General features: G+C 28.2%; 1 protein-coding gene across 1 annotated transcript; it reads right to left on the bottom strand.

Annotated features, from left to right (window-relative positions):
* Positions 1 to 11884: 11884 nt before the first annotated feature.
* On the bottom strand, positions 11885 to 14054 carry LOC124938618 (30S ribosomal protein S1, chloroplastic). The gene is made up of 7 exons (XM_047479089.1): positions 13692 to 14054; positions 13121 to 13396; positions 12951 to 13031; positions 12586 to 12867; positions 12393 to 12503; positions 12193 to 12279; positions 11885 to 12109 (listed from the first exon to the last, which is right to left on the bottom strand). The coding sequence occupies exons 1-7, from the start codon at positions 13989 to 13991 to the stop codon at positions 12005 to 12007; spliced, it is 1242 nt and encodes a 413-aa protein (XP_047335045.1). The 5' UTR covers positions 13992 to 14054; the 3' UTR covers positions 11885 to 12004.
* Between the last annotated feature and the right edge of the window lie 663 nt (positions 14055 to 14717).

The raw sequence follows: 14717 nt of genomic DNA on the forward strand, positions 1-14717 counted from the left end.
CGGATCTCGAGCTACAGATTCTTTTTTTCTTCTGCTAATAAAAATAAAAACTATTCGGTCATGTGATTATTTTGCAGACATAATTTATTATTATTTTTAAAAATAAAATATATTTATATTTATATATATATATATATTTGAACTCACCCAAATTCAGTATCGGATTCACACTTGGGTATTTATATAGGTGACTTTATTTTTTATTTTATGTTTAATATACTTTTGTAATTAAAAATATATATATATATATATATATATATTATTACCATGTTAAATATTATTAAACATTAGTAAAGTCTAATTAGTTAATTATGGAATTATTAATTAAAAAGTTCAAATTTTATAAATATTTATTTTTTTAATATAAATATAGAAAAACGACATCATTATTAATTTAACAATATCGAAAAAATAACAAATAAGAAAACACACACAACGTAGCAAAGAAAAAATATGCAATGATAATAATTTAGAAATAAAATAATAACCGTGCATTAATACCAACTATCCACAATCCCAAATGAAATATTTGGAAGGAGAGAACATAAACCTTATGAATAACTAAAAAAACTAGATATAATATGTTTTATAGTTATATACGTACTTTTAAAATAATATATGAACATTTTTATAGTGAGACTTAAATTAGATACAAACTTATTTTGAAATTGGAGTGAGTTTTTTTTTTTTAATTTAGAAAAAAAAAACACTTCTCATTTAAACTATATATTTATAAAAATGCATAATAGAAAACAAATAAAAACAGATAGTAATGAAACAAACTTATTTACGTCTCTATATTTACACTATACATTGATTATTAGCCACACAAAAAAACACTGTACACGTGTCTGTATATGTAACATAAAAAATTCATTATATTTGAAAATATTTTGCATCCATAAAGATTATTAGTTCATATAGTTATGTTATTATCCCAAATCTCAAACGTGTTCAATTTCTTACAAATAAAATATGACAATTTTGAACTTGTTTGACATGGGTTATTTGTAAAAATATAGGGATTATGAAATCAAACTTTGTTGGCTTATTTAAAATTAGATTATTGGTATTAAGCTAGTAATATATTGGGATTTGTTCGATTCACAATAAACATGTCTTAAATAGAAATATAACACGATTAAGGCGACATTTCTAGTATCATCACTTTTTTTTCTTTTCTTTTGTTATATAAGGTGTTAATGTTAAATATTTGTTTATTAAGGAAGATCATAATATAAAGACATGTGGATCGACCCGGGACCAGAACCCCACCAGTGGGTCTTTGCCTACCAATCCTATCTAGTAATTTCCAAGCCTATTCACTTTCCAAATTAATATATTATTACCATTCAAGGACTTAATTGGTCGTCTTCTTATCTTCATCCTAACACTTCTATACATGATACCCCACAAGAGAAGGGTTACCCCACATGAATGCAACAGTTCACAATCGGTATGTTTCTTAAAAGATAATTATAATGACGATAAAGATGACCGATTTGATGATGTTATTGGTCCTATTGGTGTTTTAACTATAATGATGGTGGACAAATGTCGATTAATTTATTTACATTGAAGAACAAAAGTATGACACGAACCCAATCTAGAGGGGAAAATATGACTTTTTAAGTATAGAATTATCGATAGAGACATCTTGTCTAGATACAATGTCGAGGTCTTAAAGGATTGGTCCCCTTCTAACTATTTTATTCATTTAGATATAAATCACATGTTTAATTTCTCAAAGTTTTGTTTCAACAAGTTACCTTAATTGTTGTTTATTGATATCATATCACGCATGGTGCTTTTTTGTTATATTGGGTCAATGTTTTCTTAAATTATTATGTTTGATTAAGTTTTTTTTTTGTTCAATTTACTTTGTTTATTTTGGTTGTTACAAAATGTTTTTCATAATAACCGCTTATTAGATTATTTTAAAGTATAATTAAACAATTGGATTTGGGAAAAGGACGGACATATATATATACAATATGTTAACTTTTGTATGTGCATTATAAGTCCCTTTTAGTGTATACAATAAGATTTGTATGTAATTAAATAAACGGGAAAGATTGAGAAATTAATTAGTGTGCACATTTATTTGAGAATAGATTAATTATTTTTGTGCGCATATTGTATGATTAGAAAATATGAAAAATCCTAAGAAGTGCATTGCCTTGAAAATCCGAGATTTGATTCATTTATTTTAATAATGTCAATTTTTTTAAGTGATTTTTTTTTTGTTGTATTTGCTTAATGAGAAGCAAGTATGAACTATATTAATCTTAATTAAGGCTTTATTAGATGGTCTCATATAGATTTTGATAGCTAGCTAGGATAATTGGACTAAAACATTAATAAGTTTGACTGCCACATTTGTCATTGCTATGACGCTTATTCGAAGTCGAACACATTCGTCATTGCTATTTGTAAAGAGGCAGTTGTCAGCAAAATGTTTATTATACGAGTTAAGATTTCATTAATAATATTAGATGTCTCACTATCTATGAAAATGATGAGAACGAGAGATTTAGGACCGAAAAAATAAGAGATTAGACAAAAACGTGACACTTTTTTAGAATAGCCTATTCATTATATATCAACATAATATATACAATTAAGTCTTTAACAAATTTAAGTCTTTACAAATAAGTCTTCCACTTTTATAATATTCTATTTATTACATATTCTTACATTCCTCCCTCGATATGAATATCTTTCAAAATCATATTGCCTCTAAGATTATAAAAAGCTTCATGATCCAAAGGCTTGGTAAAACGTCAGCTTCTTGAACTTTTGAATATACATATTTTTGTAAAATGAAACTTTTTTGATGTGGTCTCGAACACCATGACCGTCTATATCGAGGTGCTTTGTCCGTTCTTGAAAAACTGGGTTTTCGGCAATGTGAATTGCTGCATGGTTATTACATCTTAAGGAGATTTTCAATTTAACTGGTGCATGAAGGTCGTTAAGAAGATATGTAATACATTTTAGTTTGCAAACATTTGTGACCATGCTGTGATATTTCGCTTCAATGGAAGACCGTGAAACGATGTTCCGTTTTTTTCCATGATATTAAGGAATTTACAAGCTTTATGCAATAACTTGTAATAGACCTGCGACTATCTGTGCAAATCTCCCAATACGCATCTGAAAAACTTTCAATTAAAGGATTAGAAACACAAGAATAAAACAACTCCAATGAAGGTATACCCTTCAGATACCAAACAATGTAAGGCAGCTTCCCAATGTATTTGAAGGGGATTGTGCATAAACTGCCTTAGTTGTTGGATGCTAAAAGTGATGTCGGGTCGAAAAAAGTTCCAAATATATTAATCTTCCAACTAATCTTTTGAACTTTTTCGGCTCAGTAAACACATGACTATCAATATCGTAAAGTTTAATTCTCTTTGTCATAAAAATACTACTTGGTTTACAACATGTCATTCATGTATCTACTAATATATAAAAAACATATTTACGTTGATTTACATATAAACCAACATTAGTTCTGTATAGTTCTAAACCTAAAAAATAACTAATTTTTCTAATATTTTTGATTGAATTTTTGTATCAAGATATTATTGACATAATTGATTTATTTTATGCTATCTCCAACAATGAGTATGTCGTCAACATAAACAAGTAAAATAGTAATTGATTTTTCAGTTTTAAGTATAAAAAGACAGTTATCATGAATAGATTGAATAAAACCATATTTAATAAGTTTTTTTAAAAATTCCAAGTTCCGCAGTCGTGAAGCTTGTTTTAATTCATACAAACTTTTATTAAGACGACATACCTTATTATCAATTGTTTCAATATAACTTTCAAGAGGTTGCATATATACATCCTCCTCAAGTTCACCATGGAGAAACGCATCGTTCACATCAAACTGTTGCAAATACAAATTATTAGCCGATGTTAAAGCTAATAAAAGTCTTACCGTCAATGTTTTGGCGACCGACGAAAAGCTATCGTTGAAATCGATCCCATCTTTTTGCTTGTATCCTTTTGTAATAATGTGTGCCTTTGTATTTTGTCACTGTTCTATTTGGATTGAGCTTTGTTTTGTAAATCCACCTGCATTCTATTGGTTTTTTCCCATTTGGCTTTCTATACTTAGTAACATCGCATACGCCTGAGTAATACTTGGTTTTGAGTCCATAAGGAGTATTTGTTGTATTGCATGATCAAAATAGTCATTTAGTCCCATAAGAAACTGTGTGAGTATATTAGACGTGTCTTGTTAAACTATAAGTTTTACCCTTCTACAATAGCAAGGTGTTCTTGGATCACAACATGGTAATGACTCCAAGTGTCACGTCCCAAAATTCTACTTTTCTCGATCGAGAGCATTCGGTCCTGGCTAAGACTTAGGACCGAGTGGTCCGACTGATGATCCTGCAGATGAAGGATTTATAAGGCAAGTACTATTTTCTACTATTTTCTAAACCCCATACAATGCTATTTATTTATGTATTTTATATAAACGATGCATAACGTTTTCAAAGCATGTTTTCATTGCAAGTCCATGGTTTTCTAAAAATGATGTTTTTAAGTTAAGGGTAATGATATCAAAGTGATCATGATGAATAAATTGACGGTCATGGGAGGATGGTTACCAAGATGAGCTCTAGTAGTCGGATTCCAAAATATGTGCTGACGGATGGATGCCTTCCATGGAGGATCAACTCTCTAAACTAAGGGTCCTAAACATGTGCTCAAGTATGCAACTGTACAAACACGAATGATGATATTCCCTTAAAATCCCTCATGGATGCAATGTAGTATAAATGTCTTTTTATGTCTTCTTTTAAAATGTTTGTTGGGTCTATCGGCTCACTATGTTTGTGTGGTGTATGTGAATCCATCCACGATTTTTATGACAGGTGAATGAAGATTTGGAGTCGAGCATGGTGTAGGAGATGCGTGTGGAAGGAGGGACCGAGACAATAGACCGACTTTTATAGCACCCATTTCAATGATCAGCTTAGAAAGGCACCCTAGCGCTTCTGCATTTATGATCGAATATACGTTGATTTAAGTGTAGAAAATTAGGAATTTAGGGCGTTACTCCAAGACTATGAGCTCATCCCAAATTTCTTAATCTCATTGTCTTCTGAATCTAAAAACATTGTGGGCCATTATTTTCTTGATATTGCTCTTTGATATCAATCCACAAATCTAATGCAGTGGTAGTTGATGAATAGTTAACCTTTATTTATTTAGAAATGGTGTTCAAGATCCAAGATTCAAGATCGTACTAAGCAATCTACCTTTCTCCACCGATCAAAATTTTCAGCATCTTTTGTAGCCACTAATGATCCGTCTACGAACCCTAATATTGACTTTGCTTCCAGTGCTAACTTGATATCACTACTCTAACCGATGTAGTTTCCCTCGTTGAATGTTGTTGTGCAAATAATGCTTTCTGGATTGTCCGAGTTCCTAATCGTAAACGAATCATTAGAGTCGCGTTTCTTCTTCGCGGCCATTTTAATTGGTTGAGTAATTTTTCGAATAGTTGAATACTTTCTTCGTTTGAACCGTTCACCGAGGAGAATGACGAATCACTATCGGAATCATATGTTTTTCCTTTTATCTCTTCATGCCCTTCTTGATCTTCAAAAGAATCCAACTCTGATACCATATGAAAGTTATGAGAATGAGAGATTTAGGGATGGAAAAGAGAGATACAAAAACGTGACCCTCATTTGGAGTAGCCTATTCATTTTATATCAACATAATATACAATTAAGTCCTTAACAAACTTAAATCTTTAAAAATAAGCCTTCCACTTTTATATTGTTTTACTTATTACATATTCTTACATTCCCGAAATAAATCTCATTCTAGGCTTGTTAATTTGTATGGTGAGCGAACTGAGGACAAATTTAATTAGAGGAATAAAAAAAGTTCAACGTGAGACAATGTTATATGTCATGGGATAAGAGCATGTCATATAAACTTGGTTAAGTTGTGGGATAGGAACGTTTAATTTAAACTTGTGTTTTTTAGGTAGACTGTATTTATGAGGGAATCTCTATTGATGATCCATCCTATGAGGAAATTGATGTATTATAGTTAGCAATATTTTAATATATATATATATATTATAAACAAAATATGCCCTTAAAATTAGAATAACATTTGGTTTTCAACTATATAGAAAAACAAAAAGAAGAAAGAAAAAAAAAATCAAATGAAATTTGAGAATAATATTTTTGATGAAAATATCAAATCAAAATTGAGAATAATAACTTTGATCATATTTTCAAAACAATATATTTATAAATTGGGACTAATTAAGTTTGTAATTTATTCAAAATAGTAATTTATCTCATGATATCATAAACTTTTCAAATTCAGACCTCATATTTAATAAGAAATTAGTTTCAGGCCCAAATTATTTTTTCAAAGGCAATTTTATTTATAAAAAAAAGGTGCAGTTTGAGCTAGTTTGATATGTTTTTCTTTTTTAGATTTTACCTAGTTTTATTCTCAATTATATCATTATCATTCAAATGATCAGATTATTCATTTTATTAATTAAAATATTTAAATCTTTTTATTTTTATTTTTATTAAATTTTAAATAAATATTTTTTAATAATTAAACTAATTAAAAATATATTTTTTTGGTTACTCTACTATGAATATGACTAGACTCTATTAAATTAATAGAGAAGAATGTTCATAGATATAAGTAGATATGTCAGTCATACTATTGTAGATTTCTATACAAATAATTTTGACCGGAGATTAATATTATTTTCTAGATGATATTTTATATATTCTTGAAAGAAAAGCAAGACTAGATTATTTTCTTGTTTGTTTTATTAAAAAAAAATTATATTCAATGCATTTGAATAACAAAAAAGACATGTATGTCATGAATTGTCACAAATTAATAAAAAATATAACAAAAAAATAAAATGACATCAAACAACAGTAGATAAAGATTCAAACAAAAACAAAAACAAAAAGAGATGATCATAAATAACAATTTTCATCATAAAAAAATTAGAGAAAATGGAAAACTTGAAGATTGTTGCTTATAAGTCAATGATCAACATCCAATATCCATGGTTGACTTGTAAATTGTAATTATAATGATGATTATAATAATTGTATTTAGAAGTCTCTCACACCCTTGTTGAAATTAATTTGAAATTACTAAATGAATTAGTTTCATTTTTCAACAAATTAAAAAGAAAAAGGCACTCACAAGCTCCCATCCTTGTAGTAGAATTGTTTGAGAGTCAATATATTTGAAAAGTTCAAACCAAAATTGTAAGTGTCAACGTCTACTTGAAAACATTTATATACTTATTACACAAAACAAGTCTCTAAATAGTTTGAATTTTTTAAAAATAGTTGAAATGACCCAATACAATATATATGAAAATGTCATAACATCAATACATAGCAACGAAATGGAAAATCTATAGCTAACAAAGTAATTCATTTTGTGACACATTAACGAGTTTTATTTATATGGTTTTGTTCGTTGTGTTTTTAAGAAGCTAGTTTTGATTGTGTATGGAAAATCTCGATACTCAAGATGAATTGCATGTTGCTTTCCCTGTCTATGGGTTGGCCTCAAATTGTTCATAGACCATTTTTAGAAATATTAAAATTTATGATTATGAAAATTAATTATTAAGTAACACTACTAATGCCAACAAATTAAGGAAGCTTCTATTATGGCATTATTCCATGAAATTAAAATTAAAATTATTTTGTATTTTCTAGTTGAGATAGTTTCTTCTATATGTATAATCTATTCAAATAGATTTATTTATGAATGTAGTGGTTAAGAAAATAGCATAATTTGACTTTACTTTTAAAGAAGCATCCAATTCTAAAAATACCCTGCTTACATATGCAATGGAATATGACTATGTCATTGTAACTATGCAAGACTATATATGAGATTAATTTATTAATAATATGTATAATCAAATCATTAATACAAAATTACTAATTAACATATTCTAGTGGTGGATTTCAAATAATCAATGGGTCAATTACACTGGTCTACTTAACTAATATTTGTGTTGAAATTATCACTACAAGAATGTTGGAATTTTCAGAACAAGTAAAAGCAAGTGTGACCATTTCTTCAAGTTTATCAAATTTCCATTTTCAATTTTGTTCAACTTTAATGTAATCTTATTCTCTCAAAATGGTCAATATAAATACTTGTTTGACCTTAATTCGACGAGAAACGACCATTTTTTTAAAGAAATGTATGCATCAAATTGATAAATTTGGACCACGATTCCTAGAACTAGTTCTATCCGGGACATTATTTTTTCTTATAATTTGAGAGACCCGACCAAAATTAAACACTTGTTTAGGTTTTAAGCTACCAATTCTGAAGGTTATTTTGTCAGTTAATCACCTAATTCCCAGGATGATTAGAAGTATAATTGAGTTTTTTTTTAAGATTGAAATCTGAATTAGAGTTGATTGTTAATGGCCGGTTGATCTCAGGTTGATTATGTAATCTGAAAGCATCACATATATAATAATATATATATATACTAATAATTATATATATTGTCATTATGAAGAAATTAAAATAACTAGAAACACACCAACCCAATGAGTAGTCCCAACTCCCAACTTGCTTAATAATATTACTACTAAAATCTTTCTAGATGTTGATAATCATGATTAGTTTGACTCTAGTCAATTAACTTATTTTAAATTTGTAACAGTTTGAACTATTTTCTCAACTAAAATTGAAAATAATTTTATTTTTTTAATATAATGTCTAAATCTTCATATATATATATATATATATATATATATATATATATATATATATATATATATATATATATATGGTTTGTACGTGTGTATTATACTTTATTTAGTATAAAAGTCATGATTCTAATTATTTCTTAGATTATAATTTATATTGTTTTATAGGATATTATTGTTATATTTGACATATATTTGAAATAACAAATTGGTTCCTTATTTTGGACAAATTGTAATTTGGGACATTTTTTTAAAACATTACAACTTGAGGCTCCCTCATAATTTGAGAATTTTTTTTTATTGATGGTTAATTATAATTTGAGATCTTTTCTTTTGAACTTCACAATTTGAAAGCATTGTTAGGTTTGTACAAAATGATTTTTTGTCATAACGGATATAGTCCATAAAAAAAATGTATTATGTGGCTCTTATAGTTAAAAAATTAATAGTAACACATAATTATAAATGCTCTAAGTCCGACTCAACTTTATTTCATCGCGAGGTGAATGGGAAGGAAAGGGCAAGGGTAGTCGAGCGCCACGAGGTGAATGGTATGTGAGTTAAAATAGAGAAATTATATATACAGCACCCTTAAACAGTACATTTGTACAACACTTACCTGATTTGGTAAGAAAGAGAAAATATTTTTCTCTCTCCGGTATTTTTTAAAAAATATATTTTCTCTTTCTTACCAAATAAGGTAGATGTTGTATGAAGGTGCTGGGTGTTGTATATATCATTTATCGTTAATCGTTAAAATATGGTGAAAAGGATGAAGACGGTGATGAAGTTTAATTTAGGTTGCGATGAATGTAGGGTTTTATTTTTTTAATTTTTTTTAATGAATTGACATTTATTACAAAAATAACATTTAAAATATGTGTTATTATTAATTTTTTAATTATAACTGACACTTAATATATATTTTTACGTAGTCTATGTCTATTATAAAAAAAAAATTGCAATTGTCCTTCAATAATGACCCTCAAGTTATAAAGTTTGAGATAAAATATTTTAAATTGTAATTGACTCTCAATAAAGAACCTCAAATAATAAATTTTAAAAGAACATATTCCAAATTACAATTCCTCCGAATCCAATAAAGAGCCAATTTGTTATTTCGACATTCACAAATACAACAAGATGTTTTTAAATTTTTGGTATAAATGTGGATTTTTTTTTTTAATTATTAATTATCTATATTATAAAATATGATAATAAATAAGTTATTTATACATTAGTTAGTGATGAATCTACTATTATATAAAAATAATAATAAAAATCTCACATAAACTCCATTTTAAACCATTTTCACAAGTTTAACAAACAAATGATTCTCCTAAATTTGAGTAAGCATAAAAACTTTTAAACTTTTAAACTTTTGCAAACAAAACAAACTCTTTCATTCTATATAGAAAGTAGTTTTTGTTGGTTTGTTTTTTTTAAGTTTGTTAGAGTTTATAAATAATTTTAATCTTACACAAAAAAAATATTCATTTATAATTATAAATTAGTATTTTTATTAATTATTAAAATATATTAATTAATATAATGAATTTTGTAATTATAACTTTTTTATAATGATATTTACTTATTATTAATTTTATACTTAATTATATATTTTTTTAAATAGTTAATTATATATTTAATAATATATAATTTTTTAAAATAGCTCTTGATTATACTTTAGTGACTATATTTGTTTTTGTATTGTACTAGGTTAACAATTGGTTGTGTTTAAATAATATAAAAGACCCAATAATTAAAATAATTAGTATAGACCAAAACCTCTTAAAATATCTAGTTTATTCTTAAAATTATATGATTTTAGAGAAGGCTAACTAATATGATTTATATGATTTTAAGAATTTATAAATGTTTATAATTTTACGATTGTATACTATTTTATATAAAAAAAATAATTAAATTTATAATTATAAATTAAAAAATATATTTATTCAAATAAATAAATTAATACAATTAATTTTTTAAATATAATTTTTTATAATCTCATTTAATTATATTCTTTTTTAATTAATTATATATATATATTAAATTATTAATGTATAAAATACTTGATTATATATAAATTATAATAATAAAATTAATATTTTATAAACTAAACTCTTACGACTTAAGATTTTAAGTGAACTCTCAATTTTACTTCATGTTTCGATATTCTGGTGACTTGGCGTAGCGGAACTACGTTAATCCTCCCGAACTTGTTGGTTAAACTCTACTCACTAATATATATGACATTGTCTCATAGTTTTTTAAATTGTTTAATTTAATATACTATTTTTTTATCTATTTAAAAAAAATACAAAACTTATTTTTATTTACTCACGTTTTATTCATAATTTTCTCGATATTTTTTTAAGTATACCCAAATTTTTTTCAAACTCACCTAAACTCAAAATTTTGAATTTATTTCTAACTGTAGGGAAGATCCTACGGAAAATAGCTCGACGTCATAATAATAAAAAGCTTATCAATCTCATTTTTGTTACTTTTTCTAAGGAAAAAATGAAATGGCAGTCTTATTCCAGAATCCGCTTTGTCTACCAACAAGGAAGTAATGCAACTATGAATAGTGGATGGTAATATTTCCAAGAACATGGTGGGAATCAAAATTCATTTTTGAAATTTATAAAAATCAACAATTTTAATAAATTATTAATTTTACAAATTTATAAATATTAATAATTTTAATAAATTATTAATTTGACAGTTTGAAAACCTCTAGTTCGAGATTCAATACTATAAAAGGCCCATAAATAAAGCCCAACTTTTAGTTGGTTCAGGTCCATTTCTGAATCCAAACATTTTTTTTATTGTTGAAAGTTAAGAGTTAAGAAATCATAAAACATTTAGAATAAATAAAATTATATTTCTTCCAATCCTCCATGTGTTGTTCAGGAATCAGTTAAGGTGCACAAAAACTAGATACGTTACCCAACTAGTAGGACACTTTGGATGAAGTATAGCAGAGAAAGAAAAAAAAATGTTGATGAAGGCATGTAAGGATCCTAAACAAAAACATTAAATACCCAATTGAAGCAAAATGATATTTTTTTACCATAAATTTGCGAGGGAATCATAGATAGGTCAAATCAAAATATATAACTCATTAATAATAGTATACAAAACATTTTTACAACCCTTCCAAGAATTGAAATGCAAAGATCGATAATGCCTATTTTCACCTCATAACAAGTTCACACTCATAAGTCATCAGCTGGCGGAACATCGCTCAGATCAAGACCTTCCAGGGGCAAGTCAGTAGACAATGGACCCAAGATCCCTTCAGAACTCAAACTCAACCCACTCTGTTCAAAATCATAAAATAAATGTCATTATCTCTTAAAAAAAAACTGGATTATTTTGAGTTTAAACTATTTTGGTAGAGTACCTCTGGCTGGAATCTTAGCATATCAGCGCGAGCCATAGCTTCTGCTTGAGCTATCCTCTGTCTGAATGTTTGGGCCATTTCCTCAGCCTGCAGGAAATACATAAAGAGAATAAACCACAAATATAAATCATGAGAATGATTTGAAAAAAGTAAGATCATATTACATTGACCTTTTTCAAAAAAATATAAAAATTGATTACCTTCTCGAACACAAGTTTTGGGTTGCGAATCATGTCACCAGGAGTAGGCTCCAACTTCTTAGTGGAGAGACTTACACGGCCTCTTTCACGATCATGGCTCAATATCATGACCTAAAATTGATAAATACAGAGTTTTAGTTTTAAACATTGCCAAGTTCAAAACTAAGGGATCCATCCAAATATCCAATAATACCTTAAGTGTATCACCAGGTTGAAGAACTGTTGAGATATCAGATACACGATCATGACTAATCTGACTAACATGAAGAAGACCATTGATTCCACCAATGTCAATGAAAGCACCATAAGGTTTCAGACTTTGAACAGTTCCAATAACAACCGAACCAATTCCTAATTGTGCCTGGCTATCAGCCATGGCCTTACGGTTACTTAGCACAAGCCTAGTTTGTTCCTGATCAACCTCAACAAATTTAAGTGGAAGCTCTTTGTCAAGAAGATCTTCTGCCGCTGATTTCTGATACAAATTACATTCGAAGTCAAACAAAAAGAACTCAGAATAACAACAATAATTTAAAAAGGTAGTAAAGGATAACAGACAGTTGATATCTGTGAAAAGGGAATAAATCCTCGAAGACCCTCCACCATCGCGACAACTCCACCTTTATTTGCACCAACAACCTGGAAAATCAATCAATTCTAGAGAATGAGAAAGGGGGAAATACTTGAACTAACGCGTTTGTTACCTTCTAAAATGCAAATATACCCACCTTTCCCTTTATAACAACATCTTCAGCTTGAAGTTGTCTACATCTTTCCCACGCAAGATCATATTGGATTGACCGTAAGCTCAAGATCAAGCTATCATCGCGTTCATTCTCACCAATGATTACAAATTCGTCGCGTAATCCAGAAACTATGCCTGCCTCTTCTACATGCTTAAGATTGTAAATGCATGCTTCTCTCAAAGGCAAGAATGCTGAAGATTTTGCAGTAATGTCAACAACTGCCCCATTTGCATCTGTGTTGAAAACCGTTCCTTTTACCTATATATATATATATGGGAAGTTTCCAAATCATGATAAATCCAAATTCAACCTATTGGGGATCCTAAAGATTAATCTTTTAATCATGATAAATTCAAATTCAACCTACTGGGGATCCTAAAGATTAATCTTTTAATCATAAACAATCCAAATTCAACCTATTGGGGATCATAAAGATGAATCAAAATACGCATTTGAATCCCATTCAACTTGAAAGGATGCCAATCTATGTAATATATGTGTGCGTGCGAAAGAATGGTGGGGAGATAAGATAGGATAGGATAGGATATCATACTTTGGTGCCAATTTCTGAATTGAAGTCGTACTTTTCAATAGCAGAGTGAAATTCTTCAATGGTGAAGGAAACGCCCTCCATAGGGGAAGTACGGCATCTCTCATAAGCTTCCTCAAACAACTGTTTGAGTTTCTGCCTCTCCTTAACCTGCGCATTAGCAGATGTGGGCACAGCTGAAACAACTTTCAGCGAATTGGGCTTTTGGGTTTGCAGTCTGGATGAGGAAGACGACTTTGAGAGACGAGAATTGGATAGTGGAAGGCATCTCAGGCCACCAATTTGCTGCGCAAAAGACGCCATCTTTCTTCTTCTTCTTCTTTTGGTTTGCACTCCTGAGGAGAGTAAGAAATGGTTATTTGTCGATGAATTTTCCGATAAGATGAAATGGTGAGGCTCTAAGGATGATTGATTGGGTCCCACCACATGAAATGATTGGGCCGTTCTTTGTTTTGGGTTGCAGCCTTTTTCTACAACGAATTTTAAAATACATTTTTACCCAATTTGAAGGCCCATATCAAAATTTTAATGCGTGAGTTTAAATTAGAGTGAAATCCAGCATTTATAAAATCTTACTTTATAAAAATATTAGTTATTTATTATTATTATTATATATATATATTTAAAAAATATATTTTATTAAAAATGAAAAAAAATTGTTTAAAAATAATGAAATATGAAAAAAAAATATATAATTCAATCACGTTCCTTTTTAAGTTATCGAACTCGTAGGTATTTGAGAAAAACGATTAACTCCTTAACCGACTCCGACAGTTTTTTCAGAACGAATTTAAGAAAACGTTATAATAATAGTATTATGAATTATACGCATTGAATGACTACGATAATTGAAAGTTCGACGATTCTCTTCAATGAAATAGTGCACCATAAAATAATCGGGATAATAACACAAATATGTAGGTCTATCATGCATATTAGATGCATCATTCCAAACTTTTAAACAACTATTTAAAGATTTGAACATCGTCTACTAAATCACATTAATACTCCATAAAGGACTCCATATAT

This window comes from Impatiens glandulifera, chromosome 5 (assembly GCF_907164915.1).
Source record: "Impatiens glandulifera chromosome 5, dImpGla2.1, whole genome shotgun sequence".
Taxonomy (NCBI): domain Eukaryota; kingdom Viridiplantae; phylum Streptophyta; class Magnoliopsida; order Ericales; family Balsaminaceae; genus Impatiens; species Impatiens glandulifera.

What these genes read in the sequence shown, in the direction of transcription:
- LOC124938618 (XM_047479089.1), bottom strand. Translation starts at nt 13,991, where the DNA reads ATGGCGTCTTTTGCGCAGCAAATTGGTGGCCTGAGATGCCTTCCACTA. An exon ending in CCTTTTCACAGATATCAACT is followed by an intron (nt 12,868 to 12,950) that starts GTCTGTTATCCT and finishes AATTTGTATCAG; the next exon opens with AAATCAGCGGCAGAAGATCT. An exon ending in TGCTAAGATTCCAGCCAGAG is followed by an intron (nt 12,110 to 12,192) that starts GTACTCTACCAA and finishes GATTTTGAACAG; the next exon opens with AGTGGGTTGAGTTTGAGTTC.